The sequence below is a fragment of the Somniosus microcephalus genome, chromosome 3 (assembly GCF_052327205.1).
Source record: "Somniosus microcephalus isolate GS21.2 chromosome 3, FLI_Smic_1.0, whole genome shotgun sequence".
Taxonomy (NCBI): Eukaryota; Metazoa; Chordata; class Chondrichthyes; order Squaliformes; family Somniosidae; genus Somniosus; species Somniosus microcephalus.
Genome location: NC_140989.1, coordinates 164,317,063 through 164,331,555, shown reverse-complemented (window position 1 = coordinate 164,331,555; position 14,493 = coordinate 164,317,063). Strand labels below are relative to the sequence as shown.

The 14,493-nt window shown below is 46.7% G+C and overlaps 2 protein-coding genes across 7 annotated transcripts in view; both read left to right on the top strand.

The window, feature by feature from the left end:
* Window positions 1-1,404: 1,404 nt before the first annotated feature.
* Window positions 1,405-3,878, top strand: LOC147121522 (uncharacterized). The gene has a single exon (XM_085981850.1). It carries the CDS (start codon window positions 1,485-1,487, stop codon window positions 3,243-3,245), a length of 1,761 nt encoding a protein of 586 aa, XP_085837976.1. The 5' UTR covers window positions 1,405-1,484; the 3' UTR covers window positions 3,246-3,878.
* A 10,293-nt stretch (window positions 3,879-14,171) lies between these two features.
* LOC147121521 (uronyl 2-sulfotransferase-like) overlaps window positions 14,172-14,493 on the top strand; it is a 122,444-nt gene continuing 122,122 nt past the window's right edge. For all 6 annotated transcript variants that reach the window (XM_085981844.1, XM_085981849.1, XM_085981843.1 and 3 more), the window contains exon 1: window positions 14,172-14,442. In XM_085981844.1, the coding sequence (XP_085837970.1) occupies window positions 14,262-14,442 (181 nt within the window). In that variant the 5' untranslated portion in view covers window positions 14,172-14,261. The remainder of the gene's footprint in view (window positions 14,443-14,493) is intronic.

The following is a 14,493-nucleotide window of genomic DNA, read 5'->3' as shown; positions in this document are numbered from 1 at the left end:
AGTAAAATTGCAGTACTAAAATGTGAGGCCCACACCATGGCAGGTGATGAAGTCTCGTGTGGAAATAGGTTTGCTGATAGTGCGGCTAAAGAGGTCGCACTGAGGCAGGCCCCACAGCTTCAAGCCGCCAAAAATACCGTTAGTAACTTTCCTCCAGAACTTCCTAGTAGCATTGATGCTGATCTACTACGACAGGCCCAAAGTCAGGCAACAGTCCAAGAAAAACGTACTTGGAGTAAGGCAGGTTGCTATCAAGATCATGATATATGGATGCATCCTAATGGCCGAGTGGTTTGCCCACGAAGCTTGTTTTTGCCCCTGTCTCGCCTGGCACATGGACAGGCTCACATGGGCAAAGGAGGGATGGCACATGCATTGTCCCAACAATGGTATGCACCAGGAATAACGGTAACAATTGAAAAAGTTGCCAGAACGTGTTTAGTATGTCAGCAGAACAATAGAGGGAAATCGCCTGCAAATTTTGATCACCTACCCCAACCAGAGCTGCCCTTTGAGAATCTACAGATAGATTTTGTACATATGCCCGCAGTAAAAGGATTTAAGTACATACTGGTAATAGTAGATATGTTCTCCAGATGGGTAGAGGCATACCCCACTAGGAGGGATGATGCCAGAACAGTAGTAAGCATTCTGCTAAAAGAAATAATACCTAGATTTGGAATACCTATGGGAATAAACAGTGACAGAGGAACTCATTTCACCAGCAAACTGATAAAAAACTTAACTGAAGCCCTTGGATTTCAATGGAAATTGCACATACCTTACCAGCCACAATCCTCAGGAATAGTGGAAAGAGTGAATGGGGAAATCAAGGCCGCCCTAACCAAAGTATGCCAGCAAAATGGGTTGCAATGGTCGGATGCCGTGCCAGTAGTAATGTATGCCCTGAGAAATCAGAAAAATAGAAACACAGGTCTGACACCACATGAGATCTTGATGGGCCGGCCTATGACAACAGGCACACGCCCACCCATGACTCCAGAGAAGGTGGCATTAATTTGGAATGATGAAAAATCATTAAAATATGCTCAGGCCATGTGTGAAACAGCAGGAAGAATACATGAGAAAGTGAGACAGGCCCAGACGCGCCCCACAGAAGGAAACATGCACCCCTTTAAACCCGGAGATCAAGTTTATGTGAAAGCGCTAAATAAAGAATCTTTTTCTCCTAGGTGGAAAGGACCATATTTGGTGCTGCTTACAACAGCTCTCAAATTGAAAGAAAAACCTGATTGGGTACACGCTACAAGGTGCAAGTTGCATCATCCGGAGGAAACACCGGAGGTGGAGTATAAACATACTGCACCAGACACCACTTCAGAAACGGGAAAAGATCCGTGCCCACCATAATTTGGCACTCCATTGAAGGACTGATTACTTTTGGATTGCTATATATGTTTATATTTAATGCTGTATAACAATAATTAGGATAATTTAAAGATTTCTAGGATAAATCAGGAAATATGTTAAACCAGATAATAATAATCGGCCTATGTGTAATAAGGACAGCCGCCTGGACCATCCTGCCTACTGAAAAAACAGAATGGGCAGGCCAGTTAGGATGGAAGGCGAGAGACAGTAACCAATCGCAGGGAACTTACACTTGTAACAATGGTACCATTTGTGTAATTGCTAATTGGACGATTAATTGCGAAGCCTGTGGGATGTTCGAAATGAAATCTGGGATGGATAAAATAGTATTTAGCCAAGGATCTAATATAACTCTAAGTATAAAATGGGAAAAAGGAGTGAACATAAGTTGTAGGATAGAGAATGACACTGACATACTAAACAATTATACTAAATTATGGAAATGGTATAAAAATGACACAAGAACCGGAGACATGGAACAACCGATATATTTGAAAGACGGTCAGGCGTACGGATGCGTAAATGCAACTCTTATAGAAGGAAGACCTCACTGGTATGGGGAAACATTCTTTGCAAAGAAAACGAAACAGATAGAAAGTCCTATGGACCATTTGCAAAGATTGCATTCTACCTGTGCCCCAGTCTTGATCTCCCCATATACTCTAAATTTGACAGTACAGGTACAATATGAGGATAAAAAAGATACTGGATGTAATATTACTAATATACAAGCCAAATTGAATAAGAGAGTTAGGATCGGGAGAAGGAGAAGGGACTTAGCAACGGTCTTGGGAGGAGTAGGAACTGGTATGGGAGCTCTTAATGCAATAGATATTGAAACATTGCAGAATAAAATACAGCAAGTAGGAGGGCTGACAGGAGATGCTATAAAATTAAGAAATGCTTGGGACAATGGACTGACAGCAGTGATGTTAACACAGTGGATATCAGATACAATGAGTTGGAAGCAAGTAAATAAGGTAGAAAAGGAACAAGAGAATGTTGCAAAGGGACAAGAGAAAGTTAATAATCAGACTCAATGTATGTTTAAAGAAATGACCAAGCAGTCACTGAGGGCTGAGCTAGAGCGAATCGCTATGTCAGGACATGCTCCTAGTTGGATGAGAATTTTCGGATTTGAAGGAAATAATCTAGAAGTAAAACCTGATCGAAGATATACTAAATGTGACCTTAAGGGATGTAATTTTACAATGAAAGTGGTAAATGTGACAAAAGCCAAAACCTGGTGTCAGTTCTTGGTATTGCCCCAACTGTTTGGAGAAAACTTTTGGTATCCCGAATTTCATGGTAAATGGATAGATCAGGGGAATAAGACCCACGATGCCCCGGATTGCCAAGATTGGCCGTTTGGAAAAGTATGCCCATTGCATACCCCTATATATGAACCTTGCTCATTGCAACATAGTAGAGGTACATGCATTTGGAATTTGAAACCTTGTAATGATACTACCTTGCATGAGATAGGCCAGAACTATCTGTGTATTAGCAGTGCCTGGCCTATATATGTAGACGGGATTTTGAAAAGGCCCCCTTTAAACACTTGCATAAAAGATGTTTATACTGTGTTTGACCCACATACCAACAAGACATATCAGTTGGGAAAATGGGCTACGGTAATGCAAAGAAGAACTGTATTGGGGATAGAAAATGCCCCCCCTACAGTTAATTTGGCTAATCTGATGACATTTTTGAAAAACAATGAAAAGATAGCAGAAGCCTTAGCGAAAAGAGGAAGAGATCTGCACCATTTAAAAGCAGTGATGGATTATGATGAGCAAGGTTTGATTCAAATAGCTACGCAAATAACAGATTTGACGGTACACCACTGGTAGGATGTGTTTAAAGGATGGTCACCTAAAGCATCCGCAGTGCTGGAATTGTTTGTTCACCCGATGGTTATATTTTGTGTAGTGACAGGAGTTTTATTTATATTAATTTGTATAATGTGGATAAGAGTGAGATATCTGCTAGCGCAAACAGTAGAATCAGTAGCATCTGTAAAAAGAGCTACGAAAGTACTAGAGAGAAAGGAAAGAAAAAGAGCAAACCAGGATGACTATGATGAAGAAGATTGTCTAAAAATGCGTCCTTTCCCAAAGGGATATTATCCTCCCTATGAAAACTAACTGAATACAATGCCGTAAAGCAGTGTTGATCAGTAAAGATCAACAAGGAGGGAATTGTGGGAGAAAACGTATTAAACATTAAGGCATGCTGGGATACTTGACCACTTTACTAATTGAACAAAGGACACTAAACTAGTTAAAACTAAAAGAACTGCTGACTGCCATAATGAAGTCAAGCTGACCTTTTGGCTTAGGACATCTGGTGATAAAATGTGAACATGTTAATCTGTTTCTTGAGAACAATGGAACCTATGAAACCTTATGTTGAAATGTAATGTAAGCTAATCACCTGAAGTTGTTTACCTTGCTGTATAACTATGAGTGCTGTACATTAGTAATTTAGAGCGCTGGTGGTCAGTAGGGACTGCTGCAGACTCTCCGTGATATCACGTAATAAATTCCTAAAGCGAACCTCGAAGTCTCCGTCTGATAATTAATTTCCTTGACAGTGCTCGTATGGAATGCCAATCCAGTTGTATTTTCCGGATCCATTCACATCCTAGTAGTGGCGGACCTCCATCAGGTAACACATATAAGTCCATTTTCTGACTTTCTTTACCATTGTAGACCACGTTTACTTTTATTTTTCCTTTGGGGTTTACTTTTTGCCCCGTGTATGTTTTCAATACAATCTCCGTATCCCTCAGGGGACTGTGCGAGAATAACCTTTTGTAGTCTCGCTTATTTATGACCGTTAAGGCCGATCCTGTGTCCAATTCCATCTTCACTTGGACTCCTGCTATCTTGAGCATGACCCAGATAGTTTGGTGGTCTGCTGTGTTGCCCACATTATGTATCTTCAGACAACCCAGTTCCTTGCTGCTGGAGTCTGAATCAGTCTTCTGTTCACCCGAACTGTTCTCTGACACTTTATGTACTTTTTTGTACTTCTCCTGCGGTGGCTTTTTGCTGTTGGTCTTCTTTCCTGACCGGCAGACTCTCGCTATGTGACCAAGTTTGTCACATTGCCTGCATTCTTTGTCTTTGAACCAGCACTGGTTCTGGTCATGCGTTGTCCTACCGCAACGATAGCACTTTACTGCACCCAATGCCATTTCATTGGTGCTGAATTCAGGTGGCTTTTGCTGTATTTCCACAGCTCCCCGTGCTGCTGCTTCGTACGATACGGCCACGCTGAAAGCCTTGTCCAGTGTCAACTCTTTCTCTGAGAGTAGCCTTTTCTGGGTTCCTTCGCTCAGGAGACCGCAGATGAATTTGTCCCGTAGGGAATCTGCCAGTCCTGCTCCGAACTGACAGTGCTTTGATAGCTTGCGTAATTCCGTAAGGTAATCAGCGTTACTCTCATCTTTATGCTGATTCCTCTTGTAGAATTTAAATCGTTCTGCTATCAGCAGCGGTGTAGGGTTTAGGTGCTCCTGCAGGATAGCAACAATATCCGTGAAACTTTTTTCTACCGGTTTATCTGGGGTTATCAGGTTCCTCAATAACCTGTACGTCTTCGCACCCATCAAGTTTAATAGGGTTAGTGCTTTCTTATCATCCGGCACTTCATTCGCTCTACAATAAACTTCGATGCGTTCCACGTAAGTGGACCAATCTTCCATATCGTTGTCGAATGCAGTAATGTTGCCTGTTTTCGGCATCCTAGCTGAGTTTCTTCTTTCCCTTCGGATATTATTATTTTTATTTTTTTTTTGTTATTTAAGATGGCGGCTCCCGCGCTCATCTTCTTCTCTGCTGGCTCAAGATGGCGTCTTTTCCCGCGCTTGCTGCTGCCCACGCCTCACAGCGGTCCTTCCTGCACTTGTTTTTCCCTGTATGTGCGCTTCCTTGAGCTGCTGTTGTTGTTGTTGTTGTTGCCACGCCGCTTTCTGCGCTTCTCGTGGCAATGGAGCGCCTTTCTGGCTGCTGCGCGTCTCTGCCCCGTGATTGCAGTCCGGCCCCTGACACCGGCTGCGGTCTTGTTCTCCGCTCTCTATGCTTTCCTCCCCTTCTCCCTCCGACAAGCTCGGCCGTCTTCCCCCGCGCCGCTCGATCGGGCTTACCCGCCGCTGCCTTAGAAGGGTTGCGCACTACCTGTAGCCAGCCCTTATGCTGGACTTCGTGGCCAGGAAACCAAGCCCGGTTCTCGATGGCCTTCCTTGCGATGCACCGCTCTGCAGGATGCTGAGGGCGGATGCCCTTGGTCGGCGCCCGTGTTCCAGGACGCAGCCTCCTTCCAATGTACCCCAGATTCAGTACTGGCGGAGGTGATGCAAAACTGCTGCTAGGTTCGATCAGACTCATCGCCAGTGTTGAGTCTGTGTTTACAAGTGCAGTTATTATGAATAACACGACACAGACAACAGAGAGTAACTAAACAGGTCTTTAGTGATTGAGGGTCAGAGCGGGAACTGAGATACATATTACTCCACAGGGTTTATATACCGATGTGGTCACTACCGGTACTACAATGTACAGGAGCTGTTAAAAGTAGTCCTTCACCTTAAGGTATCCTCTTAAGGTAGTACAGGTTACATACACTACATACCTCGCCCAGACTCACCTGACATGGAAACAGACACTCCTGATTCATCAGCATCAGCACCAGCCTCATCCACAGCTGAGAGCTCTACCTGTGCTGATAGCTCACCTGATGCACCTGTACCTGTACAGTCTCATTCCCCAAAGCAAAAGAGTCTGGAGAGACGTTACCCAGAGAGGCAGAGGAGGCCTCCCCAGAGACTTGACTTGTAAAACAGCTGTTGACAAAATAAAATGTTATGTTGGAATTTGAATTTTGTTACTTTTAAGAAAACAAAAAGATTACTGTAAAGACAGGCTCTGTATGTTAATTATAGAAATTTTGCGTTAATATACTATTAAACTAAAGGGGGAGGAAGTATAATGTATACAACATTGAAGGGACTACTTTGTTTTGCGGATGTACATCCTTAGTTGCGAGCGTATATAACAGATGCGTATCGATTTGTATAGTCAGTGCCGAAGTTCCAGTTAACCAGTAAAGATCACTTGAAGTTACTCTCAGTCTCTGCTACTTTATTATTTTATGTAGTTGTGTATAGCGGTACAAACACAACAGAAAGCATCCCGTATGCCTTCTTAACCACCTTATCTACCTGTCCTGCTCCTTCAGGGATCTGTGGACATGCACTCCAAGCTGCCTCTTTTCCTCTACACTTCTCAGTATCCGACCATTTATTGTGTATTCCCTTGCCTTGTTAGCCCTCACCAAATACATTACCTCGCATTTCTATTGATTTAATTCCATTTGCCACTTTTCTGCCCACATGACCAGTCTATCGATATCTTCCTGCAGTCTACAGCTTTCTTCCTCACTATCAACCACACGCCCAATTTTTGTATCATCTGCAAACCTGCAGAGGTCATTGCGATGGAGCCGGAGCTGCAGGGGGCGCCACTATCGGAGGACCAGCCAAGGCACTGTGACGGAGCTACAAAGGGCGCTATTGGTGGAGGACCTGCTGTTGTCGCCGTGACAGAGCTGCAGAGGGCGCTATGGGGAGAGGGCCGGCCGAGGTGCAGTGACAGAGATAGAACTGCAGAGGGCGCTGTGACGGACCGGTGCTGCAGAAGACGCTGTGAATCATAAATGTTTACAAATGTAAGAAGTCACACAACACCAGGTTATAGTCCAACAGCTTTATTTGAAATCACAAGCTTTCGGAGCGCTGCTCCTTCGTCAGGTGAAGTGGAGAAATGCATAAAGACACAGCTTATATAGTCAGAGAATAATGTCAGATGTTTACAGGTAATCTTGCCAACTGCCATTTATCACACCTCGGCAGAGAGATAATCACAGCAATCAAAGGTGTGAATGGTGTCCAAACAGGTCAGTCAGGAAAACATTACATCAAAGAACAATGAGGTGGGGTCACAAGGGGTCAAATATTGCAGATGCTGGGGTCTGTATGAAAAACAAAAAAACAGACAAAAAACATTTTTTTTTTGCTGGAAATCACAGCAGGTCTGGCCGCATCTGACGCAGGGTCATCCAGACTCGAGTCGACATTGGCTTGTTCTCTCTACACAGATGCGGCCGGACCTGCTGTGATTTCCAGCAAAAAAAAATGTTTTTTGTCTTTTTTTGTTTTTCATACAGACCCCAGCATCTGCAATATTTGACCCCTTGTGACCCCACCTCATTGTTCTTTGATGTAATGTTTTCCTGACTGACCTGTTTGGACACCATTCACACCTTTGATTGCTGTGATTATCTCTCTGCCGAGGTGTGATAAATGGCAGTTGGCAAGATTACCTGTAATCATCTGACATTATTCTCTGACTATATAATCTGTGGCTTTATGCATTTCTCCACTTCACCTGACGAAGGAGCAGCGCTCCGAAAGCTTGTGATTTCAAATAAAGCTGTTGGACTATAACCTGGTGTTGTGTGACTTCTTACATTTGTCCACCCCAGTCCAACTCCAGCATCTCCACACCATAAATGTTTACAGCACAGAAGGAGGTCATTCGACCCATCGTGTCTGTGCCGGCCGAAAAAGAGCCATCCAGCCTAATCCAACTTTGCAGCTCTTGGTCTGTAGACTTGTAGGTTATGGCACTTCAAGTGCATATCCAAGTACTTTTTAAATGTGGTGAGGGTCTCTACCTCTACCACCCTTTCAGGCTGTGAGTTCCACACCCCCACCACCCCCTGGGTGAAAAAGTTCCCCTCAACTTCCCTCTAATCCTTCTACCAATTACTTTAAATCTATGCCCCCTGGTTTTAATCATAGAATTATAGAATGGTTACAGCACAGAGGGAAACCATTCGGCCCGTCGAGCCCATGCCGGCTCTCTGCAAGAGCACTTCAGCTACTCCCACTCCACTGCCCTTTCCCCGTAGCCCTGCAAAAAAAATTGCTTCAGCTACCTATCTAATTCCCTTTTGAAAGCCACGATTGAATCTGCCTCCACCACCCTTTCGGGCAGCAAATGACTATGAGAGTAAATTAGCAAGAGACATAAAAACAGATTGTAAACGTTTCTATAGGTATGTAACTAGGAAGAGATTAGTGAAAGTAAATGTGGGCCCATTAGGGGCAGAGGCAGAAAAAATTACAATGGGCAATAAGGAAATGGCAGAGACATTAAACAAATACTTTGTCTCTCTCTTTACGGTAGAAGACACAAAAAACATTCCGGAATTAATGGGGAACCAAGGGTCTAGGGAGAATGAGGAACTTAAAGAAATCAATATAAGTAAACACATAGTACTGGAGAAATTAATGGGACTCAGTGACGACAAATCCCCTGGACCTGACGACCTACATCCTAAGGTTTTACAAGAGGTAGCTACAGAGATAGTGGATGCGCTGGTATTAATCTTCCAGAATTCCTTAGATTCTAGAACAGTCCCCAAGGATTGGAAGGTAGCAAACATAACCCTGCTATTTAAGAAAGGAGGAAGGGAAAAAAATGGGGAACTATTGGCCAGTTAGCCTGACATCAGTAGTAGGCGAAATTCTGAATCTATTATTAGGGACGTGGTAACAGGGCACTTAGAAAATCGTAATATGATTAGGCAGAGTCAACATGGTTTTATGAAAGGGAAATCATGTTTGACAAATCTGTTTGGGTTTTTTGAAAATGTAACCAGTGGATGTAATGTATTTGGATTTTCTAAAAGCATTCGATAAGGTGCCACACAAGAGGTTACAGGAAACTTTGGTTTATCCGGAGGTTAACTGTCCGGAATGCTCGATCCACCGGCAAAAATCAGGAGCCGTTTCGTTAGTTTTTTTTTCTTTTCGTTGCTTTTTTTTCACCAGTCAGGCTCTGCAAGGTCTCGCTGAAGCTGTTGCTAAACTACAGAGATGCTTGCAAGGTACGGCCGACTGTTTAGAAGCTGTTGCTAAGCAACAGGGTTTGTTGCCAGATATGGAGCTCAAAAGTTCCGTATGTTTCAACATTAGCGCTGGTTTGTCCGGCAGTTTTGATGGGACAGCAACAGCTTGGTCCCGTCGGTGCCAGATATCACAAAGTTTCCTGTATTACACAAAATTAGGACTCATGGGATTGGGAGTAACATATTAGCATGGATTGAGGATTGGTTAATGGACAGAAAACAGAGAGTAGGAATAAACAGGACTTTTTCAGGTTGGCAGGCTGTAACAAGCAGGGTACCGCAAGGATCAGTGCTTGGGTCTCAGCTATTTACAATCTACATTAATGACTTAGATGAAGGGACTGAGTGTAATGTATCCAAGTTTGCTGATGATACCAAAGTTAGGTGGAAAAGTGAGCTGTGAGGAGGACGCAAAGAGGCTGCAAAGAAATATAGACAGGTTCTTTGACTGGGCAAGAACATGAAAAATGGAATACAGTGTGGGTAAGTGTGAAGTTATCCACTTTGGTAGCAGAAACAAAAAAGCAGAATATTTTTTGAATGGTGAGGAAATGTTTGCATTCAGAGGGACCTGGGTGTCCTTGTACATTTCTTTTAAATTTTTTAATGGGATGTGGGTGTCACTGGTAAGGCCAGCAATTATTGCCCATCCCTAATTGCCCTTGAGAAGGTGGTGGTGAGCCACCTTCTTGAACCATTGCAGTCTGTGTGGTGAAGGTATTCCCACAGTGCTTAGGTAGGGAGTTCCAGGATTTTGACTCAGCAACGATGAAGGATTACCGATATATTTCTAAGTCAGGATCGTGTGTGACTTGGAGGGGAACTTGGAGGTGGTGGTGTTCCTATGCGCCTGCTTCCCTTGTCCTTCGAGGTGGTAGAGGTCACGAGTTTGGGAGGTACTGCCAAAGAAGCCTTGGTGAGTTGCTGCAGTGCATCTTGTAGATGGTACACACTGCAGCCACGGTATGTCGGTGGTGGAGGGAGTGAATGTTTAAGGTAGTAGATGGGGAGCCAATCAAGCAGGCTGCTTTGTCCTGGATGGTATCGAGCTTCTTGAGTGTTGTTGGAGCTGCACTCATCCAGGCAAGTGGAGAGTATTCCATCGCACTCCTTACTTGTGCCTTGTAGATGGTGGAAAGGCTTTGGAGAGTCAGGAGGTGAGACACTCACTGCAGAATACCTAGCCTCTGACCTGCTCTTGTTGCCACTGTATTTATGTGGCTGGTCCAGTTAAGTTTCTGGTCAATGGTGACCCCCAGGATGTTGATGGTGGGGAATTCGGCGATGGTAATGCCATTGAATGTCAATGGGAGGTGGTTAGACTCTTGCTTGTTGGAGATAGTCATTGCCTGTGTAAGGTTCGAAAATTTCTGCAAAACCCCAAAACAGAAGGATAACCTTATTTTAAAACGATTTTGGAACATCACAGAAGAAATCTGTAAAACGGATAAAATATATGGTTGGGCCTAACAGAAGATTTCAAAGAGTTAAATTACACATTTTTCCTAAGTGTAAGGAAGAGATTTTGGACTGTTTTAAGGAATTATTGGGCCAAAGGGATTTAAAAATAAAAATCCTGGGAAGATTTGGCTGGTTTAAAAGGCATGTTCAGGCTTGCAAAGGCTGTGACACAGGGGAGGTGGGGTGGGCCCCCGAGTTTGGATATTGGACAGTCTGAGAATGTCCTAGGCCACTCCAGCTTTACATAAAGACAATGAAACCTGTTCCCGCCAAAAATTCGCAGAGCCAAGTACATGAATAAAAACAGGACATGTCCCCAGCAACACAAAGGAGAGAACATAGCCCCACAGGATACAACAATCAAACCACAGTCCAAAACCAATCAAAGAGATTGACAAACGTTTTGCATTTTTAAACTAGTTCCAGGGCAATCCCGAAACCAGTTAAAGGCCAATTAAAGTTAGGTGGGCCATCCCCGAAGCTCGTTAAAGTTTTAAAACCTATTAAAAATAACGAGCCCGCCCAAAATCTAACAAGATTAGCAGGCTTCGTTTAGTATAAACTAAAGACCTGTTTCCACAAGAAGTCAGTTCGTTCGATGGGTTCGATCAGTTCGATCAGTCCAGAGACAGTCGTTCAGGCAGACAATTGAAACAGCAGTCAGTGAATTGAAGTCAGCAGTACAGTTCGGACAGACACAGAAAAAGGCACAGCTCATTCGAAAGACATCAGCCTCGGGACAACAGAAGGAGAACGGAAGGAATCGCAGCAACCGAGGGCCCCGCGAAACAAACAACCAACAATATTACCAACAACTAGGTAATATTGGGCCACCGCGACCAACAAGAAACCAACCTGGAAGAAACCGAAGATCTGCAAGTTTTTCCCACTCTACAAACTATTCCTGCATTTGGTGAGCATTTCCTGGTCCTCTGGAATTCAACCTAGTTAGTATAGTGGGATTGGGAGGGGTAAGGTATTTTTGTCTATTGTCATTCTCGCTCGCATATTCCGAAGTGTTCCCCCTTTTAGAGTGATAAGATTTATTGTGTTGTGTATATTTTCTTGTCTCAAATAAAATCCAAGTTCTTTTCACCAACTCAGTTGTCTGTTGCAATTTCATTACAACCCCCAAATAAGTCCAGGTCTAGAACCAAGGGAGTGGGAGCGATTCGAACCGCTCAGGGAGTCAGAGGCAAAGCTGACCACACACACCACCCCTTACACCTGGCACTTCTGTAGCGTGAATGTTACCTGCCACTTATCAGCCCAAGCCTGAACGTCGTCCAGGTCTTGTTGCATGCAGGCATGGACTGCTTCATTATCTGAGGAGTTGTGAATGGCACTGAACACTGTGCAGTCATCAGCAAACATCCCCATTTCTGACCGTATGTTGGAGGAAAGGTCATTGATGAAGCAGCTGAAGATGGTTGGGCCTAGGACACTGCCCTGAGGAACTCCTGCAGCAACGTCCTGGGACTGTGAGGATTGACCTTCAACCACCACAACCATCTTCCTTTGTGCTAGGTATGACTCCAGCCAGTGCAGCATTTTCCCCTCCGATTCCCATTGACTTCAAGGGCAGTCACTCTCACCTCACCTCTGGAATTTAGCTCCTTTGTCCATGTTTGGACCAAGGCTGTAATGAGGTCGGGAGCTGAGTGGTCTTGGTCTTTGAACCCAAACTGGGCATCACTGAGCAGGTTATTGGTGAGTAAGTGCCGCTTGATAGCACTGTCGATGACACCTTCCATCACTTTACTGATGATTGAAAGTAGACTGATAGGGCGGTAATGGGCCGGGTTGGATTTGTCCTGCTTTTTATGGGCAGGACATACTTGGGCAGTTTTCCACATTGTCGGATAGATGCCAGTGTTGTAGCTGTACTGGAACAGCTTGGCTAGAGGCGCGGCTAGTTCTGCAGCACAAGTCTTTAGCACAATAGCCGGGATGTTGTCGGGGCCCATAGCCTTTGCTGTATCCAGTGCGCTCAGCTGTTTCTTGCTATCACGTGGCGTGAATCGAATTGGCTGACGACTGGCTTCTGTGATGGTGGGGACCTCAGGAGTAGGCCGATATGGATCATCCACTCAGCACTTCTGGCTAAAGATGGTTGCAAATGCTTCAGCCTTGTCTTTTGCACTCACGTGCTGGGCTCTACTATCATTGAGGATGGGGATATTCATGGAGCCTCCTCCTCCTGTTAGTAGTTTAATGGTCCACCACCATTCACGACTGGATGTGGCAGGACTGCAGAGTTTTGATCTGATCCATTGATTATGGGATCGCTTAGCCCTGTTTCTAGCATGCTGCCTCCACTGTTTAGCATGCATGTAGTCCTGTGTTGCAGCTTCCTCAGGTTGGCACCTCATTTTTAGGTATGTATGGTGCTGCTCCTGGCATGCTCTTCGACACACCTTGTGGTAATGGTAGAGTGAGAGATATGCCGAGCAATGAGGTTACAGATTGGGTACAATACAATTCTGCTGCTGCTGCTGATGGCCCACAGCGCCTCATGGATGCCCAGTTTTGAGCTGCTAGATCTGTTCTGAATCTATCCCATTTAGCATTCAGGGGTAGGGGGCGGTGTGAGGGGCCGGGGCGGGATGGGGCGGTATGTCAGGAGGGGTCCGGGCGGGAGGGGGCGCTGTGTGGGGAGGCGTCCGGGGCGGGAGGAGTCGTTGCGAGGGGCTGGGGCAGGAGGGGCGCTGTGTGGGGAGGGGGCGCTGTGTGGGCAGAGGAAGCTGTGTGGGGAGGGGTCCGGGCGGGAGGGGGCGCTGTGTGGGGAGGCGTCCGGGGCGGGAGGAGTCGCTGCGAGGGGCTGGGGCGAGAGGGGGGCGCTGTGTGGGGAGGAGTCCGGGCACTGTGTGGGGAGGGGGCGCTGTGTGGGGAGGGGTCCGGGCGGGAGGCGGCGCTGTGTGGGGAGGGGTGCGGACGGGAGGCGGCGCTGTGTGGGGAGGGGGCCGGACGGGAGGGGGCGCTGTGTGGGGAGGGGGCGCTTTGTGCGGAGGAGTCCGGCTGGGAGGGGGGGCGCTGTGTGGGGAGGGGGGGCGCTGTGTGTGGAGGAGTCCGGGCGGGAGGGGGCGCTGTGTGGGGAGGGTGCCGGGCGGGAGGGGGCGCTGTGTGGGGAGGGGGCCGGACGGGAGGGGGCGCTGTGTGGGGAGGTGGCGCTTTGTGCGGAGGAGTCCCTGTGTGGGGAGAGGGGGCGCTGTGTGCGGGAGGGGGGCGCTGTGCGGGGAAGGGGCCGGGTGGGAGGGGGGCGCTGTGCGGGGAGTGGTCCGGGCGGGAGGGGGCGCTGTGCGGGGAGGAGTTCGGGTGGGAGGGGGCGCTGTGTGGGGCCGCGGCGTAGCGTCAATCCTGGAGCCTGTCAGCCGGAGCCTGAGGCCGCTGTGGATGAGCTGCGGGCGGGCGGCCGGTGCCGGAGCCCGATGGGAGGTGGATCGGTGCGGGTGAGGCGGCTGACGATGCTGCTGAGGAAGCTGCTCAAGTGCTCGCTGCGGGACTACGGCTTCTGCTTGGCCTCGGTGTTGTTGTTCAGCCTGGCCTCGCTCTGCTACCAGCTCAACGGCGGGGCCCCGGCCCTGCTGCTCGAACTCCGCAAGTACCTGGGTAGGTGGCGGCGCCGGGGCTCGGTCAGCGCTCGGGGCTGGGGGCCGAGGC